At 39.3% G+C, this 22,500-nt stretch overlaps 1 protein-coding gene and 1 long non-coding RNA gene across 4 annotated transcripts in view; one reads left to right on the top strand and one right to left on the bottom strand.

Annotated features, from left to right (window-relative positions):
• LOC123508901 (MOXD1 homolog 2-like) overlaps window positions 1–22,500 on the top strand; it is a 268,072-nt gene that overhangs the window by 237,651 nt on the left and 7,921 nt on the right. For both annotated transcript variants that reach the window (XM_045262915.1, XM_045262923.1), the window contains 5 exons: window positions 1,147–1,324; window positions 14,630–15,016; window positions 16,188–16,388; window positions 18,372–18,531; window positions 20,155–20,274. In XM_045262915.1, the coding sequence (XP_045118850.1) occupies window positions 1,147–1,324; window positions 14,630–15,016; window positions 16,188–16,388; window positions 18,372–18,531; window positions 20,155–20,274 (1,046 nt within the window). The remainder of the gene's footprint in view (window positions 1–1,146; window positions 1,325–14,629; window positions 15,017–16,187; window positions 16,389–18,371; window positions 18,532–20,154; window positions 20,275–22,500) is intronic.
• Window positions 4,593–22,500, bottom strand: part of LOC123508921 — a 60,433-nt gene continuing 42,525 nt past the window's right edge. The window contains exon 3 of one of the 2 annotated variants that reach the window (XR_006676037.1): window positions 4,593–4,624. This is a non-coding gene — a long non-coding RNA (uncharacterized LOC123508921). Of the gene's footprint in view, window positions 4,625–21,544; window positions 22,365–22,500 lie in introns of those variants that run through there. The other variant, XR_006676035.1, reaches the window with a different exon arrangement.

Here is a 22,500-nt window from a genome sequence, read left to right as displayed (position 1 = left end):
TCTTTTTAAACCTATTCTCTGTTTGTCTGTCTGTCTGTCTGTCTCTGCTACAGGCTATATCCCTCTCCCTCTCTCTCTCCCTCCCTCTCTCTCCCTCTCCCTCTCTCCATTGTTACACGGTTTCTATTTCTTCCTCCCTCGCTCCCTCCCTTCCTCTCTCTCTCTCTCTCTCTCTCTCTCTCTCTCTCTCTCTCTCTCTCTCTCTGATTTTCGAGACAATATTTTTGAGACCAAACGAAGAAAAAGAAAAAAAATACAGAACTCCATAAGGACACGAGAGAGAGAGAGAGAGAGAGAGAGAGAGAGAGAGAGAGAGAGAGAGAGAGAGAGAGAGAGAGAGAGAGAGAGAGAGTTTTTTTTCAACTCAACAAAAAACATTACTAAATTTTACACCACAACCACCACCACCACCACCACCACCACTGTACCTTCACTGTACCCTCCTTGTGTCTTTTATCTGTACCTCACCTCGTATCTTTAATTGGTACCTACTCTCTCTCTCTCTCTCTCTCTCTCTCCATTTTACAGGTTAGTTGTCTAAAAGTACCTTGATTTCTTACTGTACCGTAGCTGAGGTACTGCCTATCCTCACTGTACCCTCACTTCCGTAATTGTACCGTTCTTTTCCCACTGTGTACCCGAAATGTACCGTTTCTGCCTGATACAATGATTTCTATGTACCCTTTCTTTCCTTAGTGTACCGGAACTAAAATATCCATGAAATAACCTCATTGTACCATGGTTGCACCCTTCATGTAGTTATTTCTTTCTGTTGCACCATATAAACTACACTTCCTTATTCCATTGTACCATTCAAAGTACCCTTACTGATTTCACTGTACCTTTTTTCCCTCTGTACCATTATAAACTCACTATTCAGCTGTACCATACAACTGTTTAACTGTACCACTCAAACTGCGCCTTCTTAATCTCACTGTATCATTTAAAGTACCCTTAATGATTTCACTGCACCTTTTTTTTCCACTGCATCATTAAAAATAAAAATATTCAGATGTACCATTCCACTGTACCATTGAAAGCACCTTAATCTCACTGTACCATAGAAACAAACCCTTAGAACTGTACCCCGAAAACACCCAATAAACGTTTTTAACTGTACCGTAACCTAACCTCCTCCCGGTACAGGTGGGTGCATTCTGGCAAGGCGTACCTGCAGGATCGTCACGGCAGAGGGAACAAGGAGCCAGCGGTGGACCAGCAGAGGGACTGGCTTCTAGTTGGTGGCTATGAAAATGACACACACACGGTCCTCATCATGTCACGACCTTACAACACATGCGACAGTCATGACCACGTGATATCGGTGAGTGTTGAGTTGTGTTGAGTTGGGTTGAGTTGGGTTGGGTTGGGTTGGGTTGGGTTGGGTTGGGTTGGGTTGGATTTTTCTAACCTAACCTGATATTCTGGATAACTTTTTTTTTTCCTTTTTATTTTTTGGTCCATCGATTGTGTGTTAAAGGCGAAGTTGACGAGTTATAGGTTGGGTTGTGTTGGGTTGGGTTAGGTGAAGTTCTGTTGGGTTTCTTTGCAAATTCTCTCTCTCTCTCTCTCTCTCTCTCTCTCATAACCCCTTCAGTACTGGAACGCATTTTCCCCATAAGTTTTAAGTACTATTACACGATATTATTTGCATTAGGAAGGGTCTATGGAGGTCAGAAGATTAATGGCTATAGTCTTCAGTGTTTTAATCCCTACTTAAGTTTCTGTAGCTGTATAAAATCACCACATAGTCACTAGAATGAATATGAAAAAGTGTCATGGTACTGAAGGGGCTCAATTAGTCTTCCTTCTTCAGTTTCCTCTGTCTTTATTTCGCCTCTTTTCTCCCTCCGTCCTCCTCTCTTTTAACTAGAAAAAAAGGATAATAATAACTCGTACACAGGCGTTTTAAAGAGAGATAGGGTAGTCTTGTGTGTGTGTGTGTGTGTGTGTGTGTGTGTGTGTGTGTGTGTGTGTGTGTGTGTGTGTGTGTGTGTGTGACTGAAAAAAATATATAAAGGGTGTGTGTATTATGAGCTTGTGAGCTTTGTGGCATAAGAAATTACTGTTCGGATTATGAGAGAGAGAGAGAGAGAGAGAGAGAGAGAGAGAGAGAGAGAGAGAGAGAGAGAGAGAGAGAGAGAGAGAGAGAGAGAGCACCTGGGACAGAAACATTAGAGTACATTCCTATTACAAGTTCCTGAGGGCAAATTTATAACTTTCTTGGCTAAAAGTAAAAGAAAAGGAAATGTAACCTTAATCCGCTCCACTCCAGAGGAAAAGTTCAAAATATACAGAAAAAGTTTGATAATTACATGAATTTAACCAAAACTCTTAACCTAACTTAAAAGAACTGAACCTTACCTAACCACATAATTTAATCTAACCTAACCTAACTTAACCTAACCTAGTCTTACCTAACCTAACTTAACCATAACTTAGTCTAACTTAACCAAATGTGACCTAACCTAACTTAACCTAATCTAGTCTAACCTAACTTAACTTGATGCAGCTTCACCTAACCTAAAATCACTACTAACTTAACCTAACTTAACCTATCTTAACTTTATCATAATATAAATTCAACCAGGAAAAAGATACTTATGAAAATGTATAAATATGAATAGAAATTAAAATGTTTATGATATTTTTAAGCACCAAGAAGAAAGAGGACAAAAAAAAGGACAAATTAACATCTAACCAGTATAATTCTCAATAACAGCAATAGAAAAAAAAAATCTCAACAGAAACTCAGAAATAGAAATGTATATAATATTTTTGAACATCAAGAAAAACAAAAAAGAAAATAACATCATAAATAACCAGTGTAATAATAAAAAAATAACAATAGAAACAAGAAGAAATACACATAACAGATTTATTGAAATGAAAATGTATACAAGATTTTTAAACAAGGATAAAAGAGGAAAGAGAGAAAATAACGTGATAACCAGTGTAATTGATAAAAATAACATAACAATACAAACAAGAAAACACGTAACAGTAACTCACAGAAATAGAAATGCAATATCTTTAAACATAGGAAAAAGAGGAAAAAAGAGAAAATAACCTCATAACTGACCAGTGTAATGTTAAAAAAATAAATAAATAAAAATATCACACAAAACAGTGACTTATAGAAATAGAAATGTATGTGATATTTTTTAAACAAGGAAAAAAGAGGAAAAAGAGAAAATAACCTTGATAACTGACCAGTGTAATGGTAAAAAATAAAAACTGAGACAAAAAAAAAATCACACAACACCAACTTATTAAAAAGGAAATGTAGATAATTCTTTTTATCAAGGACAAGGGAAAAAAAATGAAAAAAGAGGAAATAACCTAAAAAGTAACCACTGTAATGCTAAAAAATAACTGCGACAAAAAAATAAATAAATAAAATCACACAAAACAGCGACTTATGGAAATAGAAATGTATATAGTATTTTTGAGCACCAATAAGAAAAAAAGGACAAAAAAAGATGCAAAAAGAAGACAATCTAACAATTAACTAGTGTAATGCTAAAAAAAACAATAGAAACAATAAAACACACATAACAACGACTAATAGAAATGGAAATGTACGTAAGTTAGATTTATAGAAAAGAAAAGACGAAAAGAAAAAAACAAAAAAATAATAAAATCCTCAAAAACACGTATAGAAACAAAAACGAGAAAACAACCTAATAATCAATAAAATTCTCAAAAACAGCCACAAAAACAAGAAAAAAAGACACATAACAGCGACTTGAAACAAAAATATATATACAAGATTTTTAAACATGAAAAAAAAATGAAAAACAAAACAAACACAAACTAATGAAATTCTCAAAAATGTCAACAGAAACCCCCGAAAAAACATAAAAACGACTTATAAACCACACAAAAAAGTAAATGAAATAAAATAATTAATAAATAAATAAATAAAAAAAAACACTACAGAAAATAAAGAAACACAAACAGCAACACAAACACAAAAGCCACGTGCGCAAGGAAACACTTTTATACCCAGAGAGAGAGAGAGAGAGAGAGAGAGAGAGAGAGAGAGAAACATTTAACTCCCCCCTTCCATATTCCAGAAAGGACATGAAATAGTACAATAACTCCCCTTAAGTCAGCCCCCCTCCCCCCCACGTGTCTGCCAGTCTCCCCGGGGTGCAAATAGAAAATGTAATGGGATCGTAAAGTTTTTCCTTCCGTATTAAGTGTCTTGAGGTGAAAAGTTCCCAAGAGGTGAGGGAGAGGAGAAACATGGCCAATTTGTTATGTAGATGTGAATGTTGCGTTAAGGGTGTGTGTGTGTGTGTGTGTGTGTGTGTGTGTGTGTGTGTGTGTGTGTGTGTGAGGAGGAGGAGGAGGAGGAGGAGGAGGAGGAGGTAGTGGTGGTGGTGGTGATAGTAGTAGTAGTAGTAGTAGTAGTAGTAGTAGTAGTAGTAGTAGTAGTAGTAGTAGTAGTAGTAGTAGTAGTAGTAGTAGCAGCAGCAGTAGTGGTGGTGGTAGTAGTAGTAGCAGCAGCAGGTAGAAGTAGTGGTTGTAGTAGTAGTAGTAGTAGTAGTAGTAGTTTTTGTTGTTGTTGTTGTTGTTGCTGTAGTAGTAGTTGTTGTTGTTGTTGTTGTTGTAGTACCTGAAAGAAAATGAATAAGATGATTAATATACTACCAACAAAAGTAATTGTAGCAGTAGCAGCAGCAGCAGCAGTAGTAGTAGTAGTAGTAGTAGTAGTAGTAGTAGTAGTAGTAGTAGTAGTAGTAGTAGCAGCAGCACCACCACCACCATCACCAATATCACCAACTAATTAATCACGAGAGAATACCTGTCCTTACCTTTCTCTCTACCTATCCCATACCTTCCTTCATTACGTCCCTTCCCCTATCCTGCCCTCCATTCCCCTACCCGTTCCTCTCTCCCATACACACTCTCCCCTATACACCAAAATAGAAAAGAAGATAAAAAAAAAATAGGGGCCAAATCACCTCTAGTTTTAAAAGACTCTTATTTCAGTCTCAAGGATCTTTAATTTTAAGAGTAGTTTTATAGTTATAGAGAGATATTAACACGTCTTCTCCATTATCAACAGCAAAATCACTCTTAGGAGAAAAACTAGTCATCTCTGTGGCATATCAAAATAGAGGTCAGATTACCTATATTTTCAAAAGAATATTGTTTTAAGTCACACGGGCTTGTAAGTGTAGTTTGATGGTTCTAGTGACAGATTAACAAGAATTCTACGTTATGAACAGCAAAAACACTCTTAGAAGCAAAACTATTCATCTCTGTGGCCTGTGAAAATAGTGGCCACAGTAGCTATATATTTAAAAGACTATTGTTTCAGTCACACGAGTTTTTAAGTGTAGTTTGATGATTCTAGAGACAGATTAACACAATTTCTACGTTATTAACAGCAAAAAGACTTAAAAATGAAGCTACTCATCACTGTACCCTCTGACAAGAGTAGCCACACTAGCTATATATTTAAAAGACTCTTGTTTCAATCACACTGGTTTCTAAAGGGTAGTTTGATGGCTCTAAGTGACAGACTAACACGATTTCTACTTTATCAACATCAAAAACACTCTTAAAATCTGTGGCCTTGAGAAAATAGTGTCCACATCACCTCTACATTCAAAAGACTACAATAATAATGAAAACAATAATAGTAATAATAACAATAAAAATAATAATAAAAGTAATAATAATGGCAATAACAGGCCATTTACCCTCCATTAATTTACATAAACAAAAGCATTTACAGCAATGATCACAAAAGGACAGTTAACTTGACAATGCATGCTTCATTATGACTCATTTTGCTTCCCGACACAAAGGCATTACAAAACACTGCCCCTGAGAGAGAGAGAGAGAGAGAGAGAGAGAGAGAGACAGGCTCGTAAAACTAAGAAAAGAGAGAGAGAGAGAGAGAGAGAGAGAGAGAGAGAGAGAGAGAGAGAGAGAGAGAGAGAAATAGCCACTCATCTTTGCGTGTTTCTTACGTGTCACGCAATCTTCTGATCACTCACGTAAGAGAGAGAGAGAGAGAGAGAGAGAGAGAGAGAGAGAGATTGAGGTTCAAATTAAATCCATATCTCTCTCTCTCTCTCTCTCTCTCTCTCTCTCTCTCTCTCTCTCTCTCTCTCTCTCTCCAGTCTCTCCCCTCATCTGTAAATTTATTAGTGAGGTGTTGTGTGTTCGTGGCAGGAGGGGAGGGGGAAGAGGAAGAAGGGGAGGAGGAAGAGGAAGAGGAGGAGGAGGAGGAGGAGGAGAAAAGGGTCATACCTTGAGAGTAACAAGAAAAGGGTGTGTGTGTGTGTGTGTGTGTGTGTGTGTGTGTGTGTGTGTGTGTGTGTGTGTGTGTGTGTGTGTAGAATCCATATCTCTCGGGGCACCTCTTTTGTTTTTTTTCTCACTATTTATGTCTGCTCTCTCTCTCTCTCTCTCTCTCTCTCTCTCTCTCTCTCTCTCTCTCTAACAAACACAAGCAAATAATCCACTTTCTCTTCATTTCTTCTTTAATCCTTTTACTAAATCCATCCAGTATTTATGTGGATGAGGAAAAAATGGCCACAATTCCTCCACATTCTCAGCCATTCCATTACCACAAACGAGCACAAACTTCAATTTCTCCCTCCACTTTTTTTTTTCTTCATCACATCCACCTCTCCACCAAATTCCATCAGACAGTGAAGTGGAACAAGAAAAAATCAAGCTTGCCTGACCTTTTAACTCAATTCACTTCAAAGTCCACCACGCACGCAATCATAGCTGTGTTCTTTATACTTCTCCTCCACCCCACTCCATCCCCACTCCACCTCACCCCATCTCAGCAACGCAATCATAACAAGAGCTTCAGAAATTTACCTAACCTAATTTAATTCAAAGCAACCTCTCCTGTCCTAATCTGTCCTGTCCTAAAATGTTCTGTTCTAAAATGTCCTGTTCTAATCTGTCCTGTTCTGAAATGTCCTGTTCTAAAATGTTCTGTTCTCACCTGTCTTGTTCTCACCTGTCCTGTTTTAATTTATTCTATTCTAATTTGTCCTATTCTAATCTGTAAAATCCCTAACCTGTCTTGTCCTAACCTGTCATGTCCTAATTTGTCCTTTTCTAACTTGCTTGTCCTAACTTCACCTAACCTAACTTATGTAAGACTGAAAATTTAGGTGTGTGTGTGTGTGTGTGTGTGTGTGTGTGTGTGTGTGTGTGTGTGTGTGTGTGTGTGTGTGTGTGTGTGTTTTCGATGTGTCTATCTTTGTTTTCTCTCTTTTTATCTGTCTCTGGGTTTTTTTTTCTGTCTGTCCGTCTATGTGTCTGTCTGTGTCTGTTTTCCTCATCTGTCGGCCTCTCTGTCTGTCTGTTTTTCTATGTCTGTCTCTCTATATGTCTATCTGGCTGTCCCTCTGTCTGTAAGTCTGTCTGTCTGTCTGTCTGTCTGTCTGTCTGTCTGTCTGTCTGTCTGTCTGTCTGTCTGTCTGTATGTATGTCTGTCTGTCTCTCTGTATGCCTGTCCCTCACACACAATATTAATTCGTACATCTAGATCAACAAAAGTACACACACACACACACACACACACACACACACACACACACACACACACACACACACACACACACGCACGCACGCACGCAGGCACGCACGTACGCAGTTTGAGGTCCCGGCTTAGGGCGTAAAGTTAGTCATTTCAAGAAGTAAACAAACTTTGTCTACCCAAATTCACCAAAACGAGACGAAACAAGGAAACGTCATTTATTTACCTCCTTTTATCCCCTCTTCTCTCTTTTTATTTGTTTTTTTTACTGTTTTACTTTGTCATTTCTTTGGGTTTTTTTTTTTTTTTTTTTTCTTTTTTTTCTCATTTACCTCCTTTTATTCCCTCTTCTCTCTTTTATTTGTTTTTCACTCTTATTTTATTATTTTGTTTTTTTTTCTTCGTTTTTTCGTTTTCTTTTATTTGATTTTTTCTGTCTTTTCTTTTCTCTTTCTTTTATTAGTTTTTTTTCTCTTTTTTCTGTATTTATTAGTTTTTCTCTTCATTTATCTTTTCTCTTCCTTTTTGTTTCATATTTTCTTTCATTTTGTTTTTCTCCTGTTTTTTTTTCTTTATTTTTACTTTTTTCTTCTCTTTCTCTTCTTTTCTCTCTTCACTTCAAAGGAAATTAGAAAAAAATATTACTTCTTTTTGTTTACATTTTTTTTTTTGTATAAATTGAATAATTGAAAGACTTGCCGTTCTATTTTTTTATGTTTTTAGTTTGTTTCTGTAAATAAACGTGAACGAATGATTTCAAAACAAGCTATTGTGATTCTCTCTTACCTTTTATTCCGCTCAAGTCAAAGAACAAGAAACCAATTATTTGATTCCGCTTTTTATTTATTTTTTCTTCATTTTTATAACAACGTTTAAGTTCACCTCATTTTTATACACATTTCTTTCATTTCCTTTACAAATGTCTAAATAAACCATTTCTCTCATCTTACACATCTTAAATTCACAACAGTATCCTTTACAAACTATCTAAATTAACCTTTCTTTACACCTATTTAAATCTACACCTTTATTTTACACTAATATAACTCCTTTAGTACTGGGATGCATTTTTATCATGAATTTCTGGTACGATTAGACGATTTTATATACATTAGGAAGGGTCTATGGAGGTCAGAAGATTAATGGCCACAGTTTTCACTATTTTAATCCCCAACATAAGTTTTCGAAGCTATTTAACCCATTCAATACTGGGACACATTTTTAACTTGAGTTTAGTGTATGATTAAACCATTTTATTGGCATTAGGAGGAGTCTATATTAATGGCCAGAACTTTCACTATTTTAACCCTTTCAATAGTGGGACACATTTTCACTCGAGATTCGTGTACGATTAGACCATTTTATTGACATTGGGAAGGGTCTGTGAAGGTCTATGGAGGTCAGGAGATTAATAGCCACAGTCTTCAATATTTTAATCCCCCACGTAAGTTTCTGAAGCTGTATAATATCAAGTAGTAAGGAAAATGAATATGAAAACGCGTCCTGGTGCTGAAGGGGTTTAAATATACGAAGCTTTTTATTTCATTTTATTTTCAGAAACGCGTCGATTTTTACAGTTTTCAAGAGTTCCGCCTCAAAACAAATCGTTCTTCTACTCAAGCGATTCCAGTCACTATTTCTCTTGGTTCTGCGCAGTCTTAGAATTTACAGTTTCAAGTTGACTGTTGTAGCTTAAGCCTGCCTCTCTCTCTCTCTCTCTCTCTCTCTCTCTCTCTCTCTCTCTCTCTCTCTCTCTCTCTCTCTCTCTCTCTCTCTCTCTCTCTCTCTACAAATAATATCAAATAAAATCAAAGAAAAATTAGATAAAAAAGTGAAAGAGCAAAAAGTGAAGCAATGTGGAAAGAATAGACGAAGGAGAGAAGGAAGGGAATAAAGAAGGAAAGAGAGGAGGAAGAGGGGAGAGAAGGAGAGAGAGGGAGAGAAAGGGTCGTAAGGAAGGACATGATAAGAAGAGTGAGAGAAAGAAATGAAGCCAATGCAGAGAGTGAAGAAAGGAAGGAAGGAAGGAAGGAAGGAGAAGGAGAAAAAAAAGGAGGAGGAATGGAGGAAAGGAAAGAGGGAATAGAGGGATGAGAGACAACTGAGGACAAGAAGGGTGTGAGAGAGAGAGAGAGAGAGAGAGAGAGAGAGAGAGAGAGAGAGAGAGAGAGAGAGAGAGAGACGTAGGCAAGATATAACAAGAAAATCGATACAGAGGAAGAGGAGGAGAGAATAAAGAGAGAGAGAGAGAGAGAGAGAGAGAGAGAGAGAGAGAGAGAGAGAGAGAGAGAGAGAGAGAGAGAGAGAGAAATAAAAGGTCAACACACTAACAAACCCAAACAAGAACAAGAGGAAGAGGAATAAAAAAGAAAGACACAAATAAAAGAGAAATAGAGAAAGGCAAATAAACAAACATGTGAAGAAAAGGAGAGGATAAAAAAAAGAAGATAAAAAAGGAGGAAACAAGAAGAAGAAGAAGAAGAAGAAGAAGAAGAAGAGGAATTGAGAGAAAGGCAAAACCAAAGCGGAGGAGGAGATGAAGATGTAGATGGTGGCGGCGGAGGAGGAGGAGGAGGAGGAGGAGGAGGAGGAGGAGGAGGAGGAGGAGGAGGAGGAAGAGGAAGAGACAAAGTAAATAAACTAAACCACTGACAGTTCAAGCAAGAGGAGGAGGAGGAGGAGGAGGAGGAGGAGGAGGAGGAGGAGGAAGACGAGGAAGAGGTGGCAATATTTTATCACGTGACCTCTGCCTTCCCTCACTAAACAAGAGGAAAGGTGAATTATACAGACAGACACACAGACAAACAGACACACACACACACACACACAGACACACACACACACACACACACACACACACACACACACACGGATAGAAGACAGAGACAAACTTTATGATGCAATGAACCTTTAAGAAAATGTCACACACACACACACACACACACACACACACACACACACACACACATATACACACTCACTCACTCACTCACTCACTCACTCAATCAATCAATCAATCACTCTACACACACACACACACACACATACAGTATCTCTCTCTCTCTCTCTCTCTCTCTCTCTCTCTCTCTCTCTCTCTCTCTCTCCTGGGAAAATGACAAATATACTAAAATACCGAGAGAGAGAGAGAGAGAGAGAGAGAGAGAGAGAGAGAGAGTAAACAAGCAGTGTATGGAATAAGAAAAAACACAGAAGAAAATAAAAGGAGAAATAAAAAAAAGATAAAGAAGAGAAAAAGTAAAGAAAGAGAGAAAGAAGAGAGAGAGAGAGAGAGAGAGAGAGAGAGAGAGAGAGAGAGAGAGAGAGAGAGACAGGAAAGAGAGCAAAATCGAAGAGGAGGAGGAGGAGGAGGAGGAGGAGGAGGAAACAAAAAGGAAAATGTTGCAAGTCAAATTGAAACGGGAAAACTCTGGAAGACAAGAAGACAAAGGTGAAGGAATAAAGAAAAAGGGAAAAAAGAAAGCAAAAAAGAATAAGAGGAAAAAAAAGGGAAAGAAGGAAGAGAGGAGAAGGAAGAGAAAAAGAGGAAAAGGAAGAGTAATAGAAAAAGAAAAAATGAACAAAGAAAATTGAAAAAAGAAAAAAAAAAGAAAAAGGAGAGGGAAAAAGGAAAAGTGAAAAATGAGTAAGGAAAAAAGGAAGGAAAAAGGAAAAAACAAAAAAGAAAAAAAAGATGAAAAAGATGAGGAAAAACGAAAAGGAAAATAGAAAAAGGAGGCAAAAGGAAAAGAAGAAAATGGAAAAGAAAAAAGAAGAGGAAAAAGGAAGAAAGAGGAAATAAATAAATAAAAATAGAAATCGAAGAGGAAATAAAGAAAAGAAAGAAAATAAAAAAGAAAATTATGCAAAAAATCGAAATGCAATAAAAACAAGAAAAATAGAAGAGAAAAAGATGAAAGTAAAGATAAATAGAATAAAACAAAGAAAATCAAAACAAAAACAGAGAAAGAAAGAAAAGAAAAACAAGAAGTAAAACAAACAATAAATGAATAAATACTCAGATAGAAGCAAAAATGAGAGAGAGAGAGAGAGAGAGAGAGAGAGAGAGAGAGAGAGAGAGAGAGAGAGTACCAACGTTCAAATATTAGTACTTTCATTATCTGTGTGTGTGTGTGTGTGTGTGTGTGTGTGTGTACTATCTATCAATTTACCTGTCTATCTCTCAACGTACCTGTCTATCTATCTATCCACCTGTCTATCTATCTATCTACCTGTCTATCTATCTACCTGTCTATCTATCTATCTATCTACCTGTCTATCTATCTATCTATTTACCTATCTACAAATGTCAATCTGTGAGTATTACCAGCCAAAATAGTGTTCCCAGTAAGAGAGCTACAGACAGACTGATGAAAATACTGTGTGCTCCAATTTATACACCAGGCTGGCTGTGATGCGGGGCGGTGATTGGCTGAGGCTCCCCACGGACAGCCAATCAGCTTTCAGGGATTTTTGCTTCACGACGATGAAGGAAGAAATGGAGGAAAAAGTGATAAATAAAGAGAGAAAGAGATAGAAAGAGGAGGAAATGAGGAGAGGATTGGAATGAAAGGTGAAGAAGAGGAGGAGGAGGAGGAGGAGGAGGAGGAGGAGGAGGAGGAGGAGGAGGAGGAGGAGGAGGAGGAGGAGGAGGAGGAGGAGGAGGAAGAGAGATTATTACTACTCAAACACAAAAATATGATAGAAAACAATCTCTCTCTCTCTCTCTCTCTCTCTCTCTCTCTCTCTCTCTCTCTCATATCATCATCATCATCATGCCATTAAAAGTCACATAGCAATAAGGTCGGAAATTTTACTGAATATATTAGCAAAGTCACCCTTACGAGAGATGTGGCTTAGCACTTTATTGGTGGAATTCTAAGCCAATTAGGAGGTAAAAGGTAAGCGGATTGCACAGGTAAAAGGTTCTCTTGATTGTGTGGTAATTAATAATAGCCTGGTGATGAGAGAGAGAGAGAGAGAGAGAGAGAGAGAGAGAGAGAGAGAGAGAGAGAGAGAGAGAGAGAGAGAGGGGAGAGATGGATAACGAATACGGCAAACACACACACACACACACACACACACACACGGAATCTGTTACCAATTTGTATTTTGTCCCATAAGAAACCAACGCAGAGACATTTTTCCCATACCTCTCCTCTCTCTCTCTCTCTCTCTCTCTCTCTCTCGTTTCACCACTGTCATATGAAACCAATCAAATAGAGAGTAATGGTTTCCGTGAGAGAGAGAGAGAGAGAGAGAGAGAGAGAGAGAGAGAGAGAGAGAGAGAGAGAGAGAGAGAGAGAGAGAGAGAGAGAGAGAGAGGGAAAAAAGAGGAAAGAGGAGTAGATCACATTTCATAATTTACCATCTCGTTTCCTCTTCATGTGTAAGCGGAGGAGGAGGAGGAGGAGGAGAAGGAGGAGGAGGAGGAGGAGAATATTATGAGACAAGTGGAGAGAAAAAAAAGGGAAAAAACAACAATGAGGAAAAATTGAGAAATATAGATTCTCTCTCTCTCTCTCTCTCTCTCTCTCTCTCTCTCTCTCTCTCTCTCTCTCTCTCTCTCTCTCTCTCTCTCTCTCTCTCTCTCTCTCTCTCTCTCTCTCTCTCTCTCTCTGGACTGGCTTATCCTAATCCCTCTGTGTGTGTGTGTGTGTGTGTGTGTGTGTGTGTGCGTGTGTTTCCTCTAGTCCTCTACAAGTCTTCCTCGCTTTCCCTTTTTTTCCCTCCCTCTCATCTCACGCCTCGCTTCCCCCCCTCCTCCTCCTCCTCCTCCTCCTCCTCCTCCTCCTCCTCCTCCTCCTCCTCCTCCTTGTTCTCGTCGTTCTCCTCCCTCCTCTTCCCTTTCCTTCCTGCACTACCACATCCTGTAGACCCCTCGAGAGAGAGAGAGAGAGAGAGAGAGAGAGAGAGAGAGAGAGAGAGAGAGAGAGAGAGAGAGAGAGAGAGAGAGAGAGAGCAAAAGTTTACGAGACACGGTAATAAAAATAGGAGAGGATAGAGGCAAAGTTTCCTAAGTGATTAGAGAGAGAGAGAGAGAGAGAGAGAGAGAGAGAGAGAGAGAGAGAGAGAGTAAAGCTTTGTCATTCGAACATTGTCTTTTCTTTTATTTCCTTTCTCTTCCTGTACTAGAGGTCAAAAGAAGAAGAGGAGGAGGAGGAGGAGGAGGAGGAGGAGGAGGAGGAGGAGGAGGAGAGATGGAAGTATTTTGTTTTCTTTCCTCGCCTGAACTCGAAACAACAACAACAACAACAACAACAACAAACAAAACAACGTGTACTGAACCCGGAAGAAATAAAAAAAAGGAAAAGAAAAAAGAAAGGAAGAAAGAAAAAGACGAATCAGAACACACAAAAGCAAAGCGAAAGAAGAAGAAGAAGAAGAAGAAGAAGAAGAAGAAGAAGAAAATGGGAAGATAAGAAAAGAATGAAAGAGACAAGACAATAACAAGAAACAAAAGATAAAAGGAAAGAAAGAAAAGAAAAATGAAAAGAGACAAATTAATGAAAAAAAGAAAACACGAGATCAAATGAAATAAAAGGAAAAATAATGAAAACAGACAAATTTTACGACTGAGAGAAAAATGTTAAAGAAATGAAAATAAATTAGGATGAAAATATGAAAAAAATAAAGAAAATATAAAGAAAAATAGTCAATTTAGAAGAGAGAAGTAAAAGAAAATCAATAAAGGAAAGTAGATAAGGGAAATAAATAAGAGAAAATAGACAGATAGATAAAAAAGAAACTATCAAAAACTCACACCAAAAAATAGATAGATAGAAAATAGATAAACAGAAACACTACTAAAACAAAAAAGATGGATAGATAGATAGATAGATAAAAAAATGAATAAATTAATAAATAAATAACTTCAAACAAACCAAAAAATAGATAGATGGATATAGATAGAGATAGATAGATGAATACTAGATAAATAATAAATGGCTAGATAAAGATAGATAAATGAATAGATAAATACCACAAAAATACTTCACACACAAAAAAAAAATAAAGAAAGAATAGAAAAAAAAATATTCCAAGACACACAAACGACTTCCAAGTCCTAACACACTTCACTAACCCTTTCCTTTCTCTCTCCCACAGAACGACACTGTGCGACTACTATGGGCGTACCACCCTGACGACCCAGTGGACCCGGAGAGCCCGCGTCCACGCCTGCACTACCACGGGGGAACACGCAGGGGGAGCAGAACCATATTTTTATTGGAAAGGGGCCACAAGACTCCAGTGAGAACATTTCCTTACTATCTCCCTGGCGCTGGTCGTCCTCCTTCTCCTCCTCCGAGCCTCCCCCATGCCACACCAACCTCCCACCACCACCACCATCACCACCACCACCGCCACAACCCCACCACGCACTCCTGGGTACTCACTAACCCCGGGGTGGTGGTGCAGGAGAAGGATGACACGGTGTATTGGTGTAAAGTGTTCCGCAGACCTGACCTTGTGCAGAAAAATCATGTTATTAGGGTAAGTTGTTGACTGGTGTTGATTGGTGTTGATTGGTGTTGACTTGGTGTTGATTGATGTTGATTGGTGGTGATTGTTGTTGATTGGTGGTGACTGGTGTTGACTGGTGTTGACTTTGTGTTGACTTGTGTTGACTTGTGTTGTCTTTGTGTTGACTGGTGTTGACTTGGTGATGACTGGAAGAATACAAAAAAAAATCAGTAAATGAGAAAAAAATGAGCAATAAATAGGAAAGGTGGTGTTTTTAAAGTAGTGGTGTTGACTTGGGTGGTGTTTTGTAAGCTGGTGTTGACTTGGGTGGTGTTTTGTAAGCTGGTGTTGACTAGATGGTGTTTTGTAACCTGTCAGCGATTTTAATTAATTTTGTGTTATTTTCACTTTTTGGAATGGAAAGATAGGAAAAGTAAAGAAATTTTGGTTGACATTAATGAAAACGAGAAAAATGAGGAAAATAAAATTGGAAAAAGACATCTGGTAAAAGTAAGTAATGAAAATCAGTAAAAAAAATAAAAAGAATGAAAGAAATGACGGTTATTTGAGCTAATACAAAATAAAAGATAAAGAAATAAGAAATAAATAAATAAATAAATCTAGGGTGATATAAATAAAAAAAAATAGCAAACAGCAGAAAAATCGAGATAGTTTCAGAATTTCCACGTTAAAAATTTTTGAGGGAATGAAAAAAAACCAAAGTGCATAAATGAAGGGAAGAAAATGCTATGCCACTCAGCCTCGTCATGTTTTCCTGCAATCATTTTCGACTTTTGCATTTTTTTTTTTTTCATTTTTGATGGCAAATTTGTAAAAGCTTTTCTGAAAACATGTATTGCTACTTATCTACACACACACACACACACACACACACACACACACACACACACACACACACACACACGCCAATTAGCAGTAGTTGTAGTATTAATAAAAGAAGTTAGTAGTTGTAATACTAGTAGGAGAAAGATTAGTAGTAGTAGTAGTAGTAGTAGTAGTAGTAATAGTAGCAGTAGCAGTAGTAGCAGTAGCAGTAGCAGTAGCAGCAGTAGTAGCAACACAACAACAACCACAAATAAACCGCCAAAACACACCCCAAAAACAACCACAACTAGGTCAAAGCAACCCTATCCTAACCTAACCTAACCTAACTCTTTACCCTTTTCCCCCTAAACCACAGTACGAGCCAGTGTTTACTCCAGGGAACGAGAAATACGTGCACCACATCATTGTATACGAGTGCACAGACTTGGCAGAGGAGCAGCAGGAGGTGTTTGAGGGGCTGGCGGCGTCTGCAGGGAGTGGGTGCTACGAGAAGGAGATTTTGCAGCACATTGAAACTTGTAATCACGTTGTGGTCACCTGGGCTGTCGGCTCTGAGGTAAGACTGTTGGTGTGTGTGTGTGTGTGTGTGTGTGTGTGTGTGTGTGTGTGTGTGTGTGTGTGTGTGTGTGTGTGTGTGTGTGTGTTTCTAAATTTTCTGTCTCCATCTTTTCTTCCTTCCTCCTCCTTCTCCTTCTCCTTCTCCTTCTCCTCCTCCTCCTCCTCCTCCTCCAATATTGTCCTTCACTCCCTTACTTTTTTTTTCTACCCAACTATTCCTTTTGTGCTGTTCCTCTTCCTCTTCCTCCTCTCCTCCTCCTCCTACTCGTATCATCTTCCTTCTGTCCTCCACTTCCTCCTCCTCTCCTCTCCTCTCTCTCTCTCTCTCTCTCTCTCTCTCTCTCTCTCTCTCTGTGTGTGTGTGTGTGTGTGTGTGTGTGTGTACAATTACACATCATTTCCTCATTTTCTTAATATTAATTGCGTATCATACCTTTGTCCTACCTGGCACTACATTCACCTTTCCATAATTACAGGTGTTTGTCAGCAGTACAAACACACCGCCACCTCACCTGTCGACATAATGAATACCTGTCTCTTACCTTTAATTAACTCTCCTCTTATCTAATTATCTTCGTTTCTTGTTGCTAACTCTAATATTATTCTCTCACCTGTCTGTCTTATACTTAATTAGTCTTAACTTTCTTATATTTTTCTATATTTTTTTATCCGAGGTTCGAAATATAGTTTAATAATGTCTAATACTTTTTTTTTATTTGGGTGCTTGTAAGATAATAATTAACTTCATTCTAACATACTATTTTATCTTGTATATTCTTGTACTTCAATTTTCTTTACGTAGTCACCAATTTATCAGTAATCTATATAAGGGTAATGTTCTCATCTCACCTTTCCTTACCTGTCTCATTACATTCACCTGTTCTGTACCTTCCATTAGCTTCACCTCAACGCTACACCTTAATTCACCTTAACCTGTGGCAATCACCTCTCTCTACCTGCATCTTGTATTACCTTACCTAACGTCACTTCACCTCACGTAACCTAACCTCACCCAGCCACACCTTATTTAAACTTACAGTACTTAATATTACTTTGTCCATCCTGACCTTGGCTCTCAAATAGTCTAGCTTAACCTAACCTACCTCCAAATCAAACCTTACCAAAGATATACAGACAGTCTAATAATTCTCTCTAACACAGCTTCAATTAACCTAACCTAACCTTTGCCTAACATCACTCAACCTAACATAAATTTAAATAGTCTTACTTAACCTAACCTAACCTTACTAAAAACACACTAGTCAAACAAACCTATATCTAACCCAGCCTAACTTACCTTAACTTAACTTAACCTAAACCATATCATTACTTTGCCTAACCTGACCCAAGCTAACCCATCCTTTAAAATCCAACTTAACCTAACCTAACTCAAACTAGTCAAACAATCCTATGTCTAACCAAGCCTAACCTAACCTAACCTACCTTAAACCATATCATTGCTAACTTGACCTAACCTAACCTAACCTAACTTAACATTTCAATAGTCTAAGTAACTCAAAACCAAACAATATTTTTTCTAAGACACAAACAGTCAAATAATTGTATTTTATGTACACGCTATACAAATTTACATTCAGTTATAAAATACACATACAAGTTATACATTTTCTTCATCCGAGAGAGAGAGAGAGAGAGAGAGAGAGAGAGAGAGAGAGAGAGAGAGAGAGAGAGAGAGAGAGAGAGAGAGAGAGAGAGAGACCTCCCTATTCATTCCTTCTTACATCAATACAAACACATAATTTTAAATAGTCTAACTTAATTTACCTAACTCAAAATCAAGCCAAACCTTTTTCTAAGACACACCTAGTCAAACATTTTTATCTCTAACCCAGCCTAACCCAACCCAACCTAACCCAATCTAACCCAACCCAACCCAACCCAAACCAAACCATATCTAAAACACACACACAGTCAAACAAACCACTCCCTCATATCTATTTTAACCTTTTCTTTCCCCCAGGGTCTGTCACTCCCCCCCGAGGCTGGCTATCCCCTCACTCCCCGGGGACCCAAATACTACATGATGGAGACGCACTATGATAACCCCGAGGGACATCGCTTCAAGGACGAGTCTGGAATTAAAATCACGTACACACACGAGATCAGATACCACGATGCAGGTAAGAGCCATGTTTAGAATCGCTTCCCTCTCTCACCGCGACCATTTCCAAGGACCACAGAGACGATAAACCGATTTCTAAAGAGTATTTGTCCTGTTGGTAATGCAGAAACCTTGTTAACATGTCACTAGAATCACAGAAACATCTTTAAACCTGTATCACTTCAACCAGAGCCCTTTGAAAATAGTGGAGGTGCTGTGAGGCGCGCGGAAGTGTTTCAGAATATGTGCTTAAGTCTTCATTTATGGCTTCAATTCCCACTTCTACACTTCACCTTCACAATTTCAAAAGGCTTTATTCAAATTTACTCGAGTCTTTGAAGGTTTTTTTTACGGTTCTAGAGGCAGAGTGACAACATTTCTACATAGAGAACTTTTCCTCTTTCCTTCATCCTATTCTTTCCTCCTCCTCCTCCTGCAACGTTACGTATTTCTCCTCTCCTCTATTTACCCTCCTCCTCCTCCTCCTCCTCCTCCTCCTCGGCTTTCATTTTGGCCTCACCTGTTGGGAATTACGGAATCTCTATTTACCTGCTTCTCTCTCCCGCGGTCGTTTGTCCTTGTTTTCCCCCTTATATCTCCACGTCTTGGCTCTCTCTCTCTCTCTCTCTCTCTCTCTCTCTCTCTCTCTCTCTCTCTCTCTCTCTCTCTCTCTCTCTCTCTCTCTCTCTCTTGCTAATGCTCTTACGTCGCCTCTGCCTCTCACCTTTCCTCCACGACAGACAAACAAACAAACTCTCTCTCTCTCTCTCTCTCTCTCTCTCTCTCTCTCTCTCTCTCTCTCTCTCTCTACTTTAAGAGGGCCACGCACGAACTACCTAAGTCTCCCCCATTTAGTTTTCGTTTTTTTTTTTTTTTTTTGCCTTCTCCTTCAACACTTTAAAGAAAACGGAGATTGGTCTTTGTTGTGTTATGTATATATATGTTTTGTTATTGTTATTTGTTTGTTGTTTTTCTGTAGTTTGGTATTTTTTCTTAAGTCTGTTTCTCTCTCTCTCTCTCTCTCTCTCTCTCTCTCTCTTCCTGTCACATTAATCCCTTGTTATCGGCTCTCCTGCTCTCCTCCCCTCCTACTCCTCCTCCTCCTCCTCCTCTTTCCCTTGTATCCTTCCTTGTCTTCCACTCTCTTCCTTCTGTTTCCCTGCCATCCTCCTCCTCCTCCTCCTCCTCCTCCTGTCACCGCTCGTCCCCTCTATTGCACTCTTGCCTTCCCTCTCACTTCTCTCCCAGACCTCTTCTCTCTCTCTCTCTCTCTCTCTCTCTCTCTCTCTCTCCTACTTCACTTCCTCGCTTCTCCTCTTTCTCTTATCTCCGCGTCTGTCTGTCTGTCTGTCTGTCTCCCCTCTATTATTATTTACAATGCTAAAAGCGAGAGAGAGAGAGAGAGAGAGAGAGAGAGAGAGAGAGAGAGAGAGAGAGAGAGAGAGAAACTAACATTGCCTAACAACTCAAGTCAAATCTAAATAAATGAAAAAAATATGAAAAAATTAGACAGCACCTTTTAAATCAATATTGCGAGTAAATAGGCAAGAAAATTAAGAAAATAATAAAAAAAAGAAAATATGAAAACAAAATAATGGGAAACCTTATCTAATGTAATCTAATCTTACTGTGGTTCCCCTAGGTGTGCTTAGTGTGGGTTTGGATCCTAACTGGAAGCATCTGATCCCACCCAAGCAGAGAACAGTGCTGTCTGAGGGGCATTGTGTCGGGGAGTGCACCCAGCTCGTCTTCCCCCCCTCCGGTAGTAGTAGTAGTAGTAGTAGTAGTAGTAGTAGTAGTAGTAGTAGTAGTAGTGGTGGTGGTGGTGATGGGGCTAGTGGTGATGGTGGTAGTAGTAGTAGTAGTAGTAGTAGTAGTAGTAGTGAGTAACAGTTAGCAGTGGTGGTGGTGGTGGAGGTGCAGGTGATAAAATATTTTTAATACCTATATTTCAAGCAAAAGTGATATACACACATACTTTCTTATTTTACATACAGAAAACACAACGCATGCACACGCACGCACCAGCACACACACACACACACACACGCCAGCCGTAAAGCCGTAAGGCAACAGCCAGGAACTGCTTCACCAACCCAACACACTGCTGGGCCATTCATCAACAGGCAACAGCCAGCAGGTTACTTGTGTTCGGCGACACTCCCGGCCAGAATCTCGCTAACCCACCCCGCCTCCGCTAGTCTCGGCTTGCCTCGAGTTTCTTCGGCTTCCCCGTGGCCACCCTCCCGCCAACCCACCCCGCCTCGGCTCGGCTCGGTATGGCTTGTCTCGGGTGTCCTCGGCTTCCCCTGGCAACCCTCCCGCCAACCCGGCTCGCCTCCGTTTCCCCTGGCAACCCTCCCGCCAACCCACCCCGCCTCGGCTCGGTATGGCTTGTCTCGGGTGTCCTCGACTTCCCCTGACAACCCTCCCGCCATCCCACCCCGCCTCGGTCCCCTTCGGCTCGCCTCGGGTCTTCTCGGCCCAGCTCAAGCTTGGCCGAGGCCGCCATATTTACGTAATCGTTTCCATTTCAAAATTGACCCCTAGAAAAACTGAAGCTAAGCTGAAATACCTAATTAATTCTGAAAGGGCATTCACTTTAACTTATACTGGCCACATCAAACCATCACCCGAGCGATTAATGCTAAAGATATTTCAAAATGATTAATTAAAATGTGTTAAAACATACACCCGATTGAAAAAACATTCTAAAGTCCACAAATCTCATTCATCAGGAACGGAGAACACTTTAAAAAATACAAACTGCCTTTACAAGCATTCAAAACTCAGTAACATCCGGAAATAGAAAAAAAGTAAGTACTTTAAAAAGTCACAATTCGTCACTTAACATGCCCACACAAAACTGTAAAGTCCACATATCTAGCTGAACACGAGCAAAACACACTTTAAACAACACCAACTATTTCTTAAGGCAACAATATCTTAACCAGAGGCTGAAATAAAAAAAAGTTCTGACCGAAGATGAAAAAATCAAGAAAAATCGACCGTTATCTAAGTACAAAACAACAGCTAATTCAACTTGTCTCACTTGACAGAAGCAACACAAACACTTCACAAGTAACTAAATATCCTTACAAACCATCACAATTCACTTGTAGAGCGAAATAAGGCAAAGAAACAATAATAGAAATAGTACTGGAACCTGGAGGCGGCGGCCATCTTGGCGGGGGGCGGGGCTTAGCGGCGGCGGCGGCGGCAGGGACGAGGACCCGAAGAGGCGGCAGCCATTTCAACTTTTTAAAACTTTACCACAACAAAACCATGCAATGTCTGGTATATCTCACTGGCAAATATGAAAGGCTACACTTGCAGCTCCATATTGTGGCATGTCTGGCTTGCAATGACTGACAAATTAAGGAGATAATGACAAATATGGGCGACCTGCTGGCACCTCAGCCCACCACCGCTCTGTTGACACAGTACACGACCCTTCACGTATCAATACTTGGCCAAATAATCCAAATAACGAAGAATAAATGCTCAAATCAACTATTAGAAGACGTTACAGCCAGACAGTGTCTCTGTGTGTGCGCGCCAGTATGTGCACACCACAATCACTACGGACATCATAGTAGCCGACACGAGCCAACCTTCCAGATATTCCAGGCCTGTCACACTCCAGACACTACAGATTGCGTGGAGCCGTACACACACAAACTGTGTCCATCAATCTCGCAGTACAATAATCACAGTAACAGTATTAACACTTACAACAAACGCTCACTGTGAAAGCCACTCTCAAACTGAGCTCCTCACCTCCTCCCTCAAGACGGTTCCCGCCTTTCCACAGGTCACGTGCTGCTGCCTTGGCCTGTCATTGGCCACAGGCTGGAAAGAGCGTCACGTCACACACACACACACACACACACACACACACACACACACACACACACACACATCTTGAAAAAAAAAGTAAAATATAGTAAGAGAATGGAAATTTGTTTTTTTCGTTTTCCCTTTTTCT

This window comes from Portunus trituberculatus, chromosome 3 (genome assembly GCF_017591435.1).
Source record: "Portunus trituberculatus isolate SZX2019 chromosome 3, ASM1759143v1, whole genome shotgun sequence".
Classification (NCBI taxonomy): domain Eukaryota; kingdom Metazoa; phylum Arthropoda; class Malacostraca; order Decapoda; family Portunidae; genus Portunus; species Portunus trituberculatus.
The sequence above is the reverse complement of the archived record's forward strand: the minus strand, read 5'-3'. Positions and strand labels throughout refer to the sequence as shown.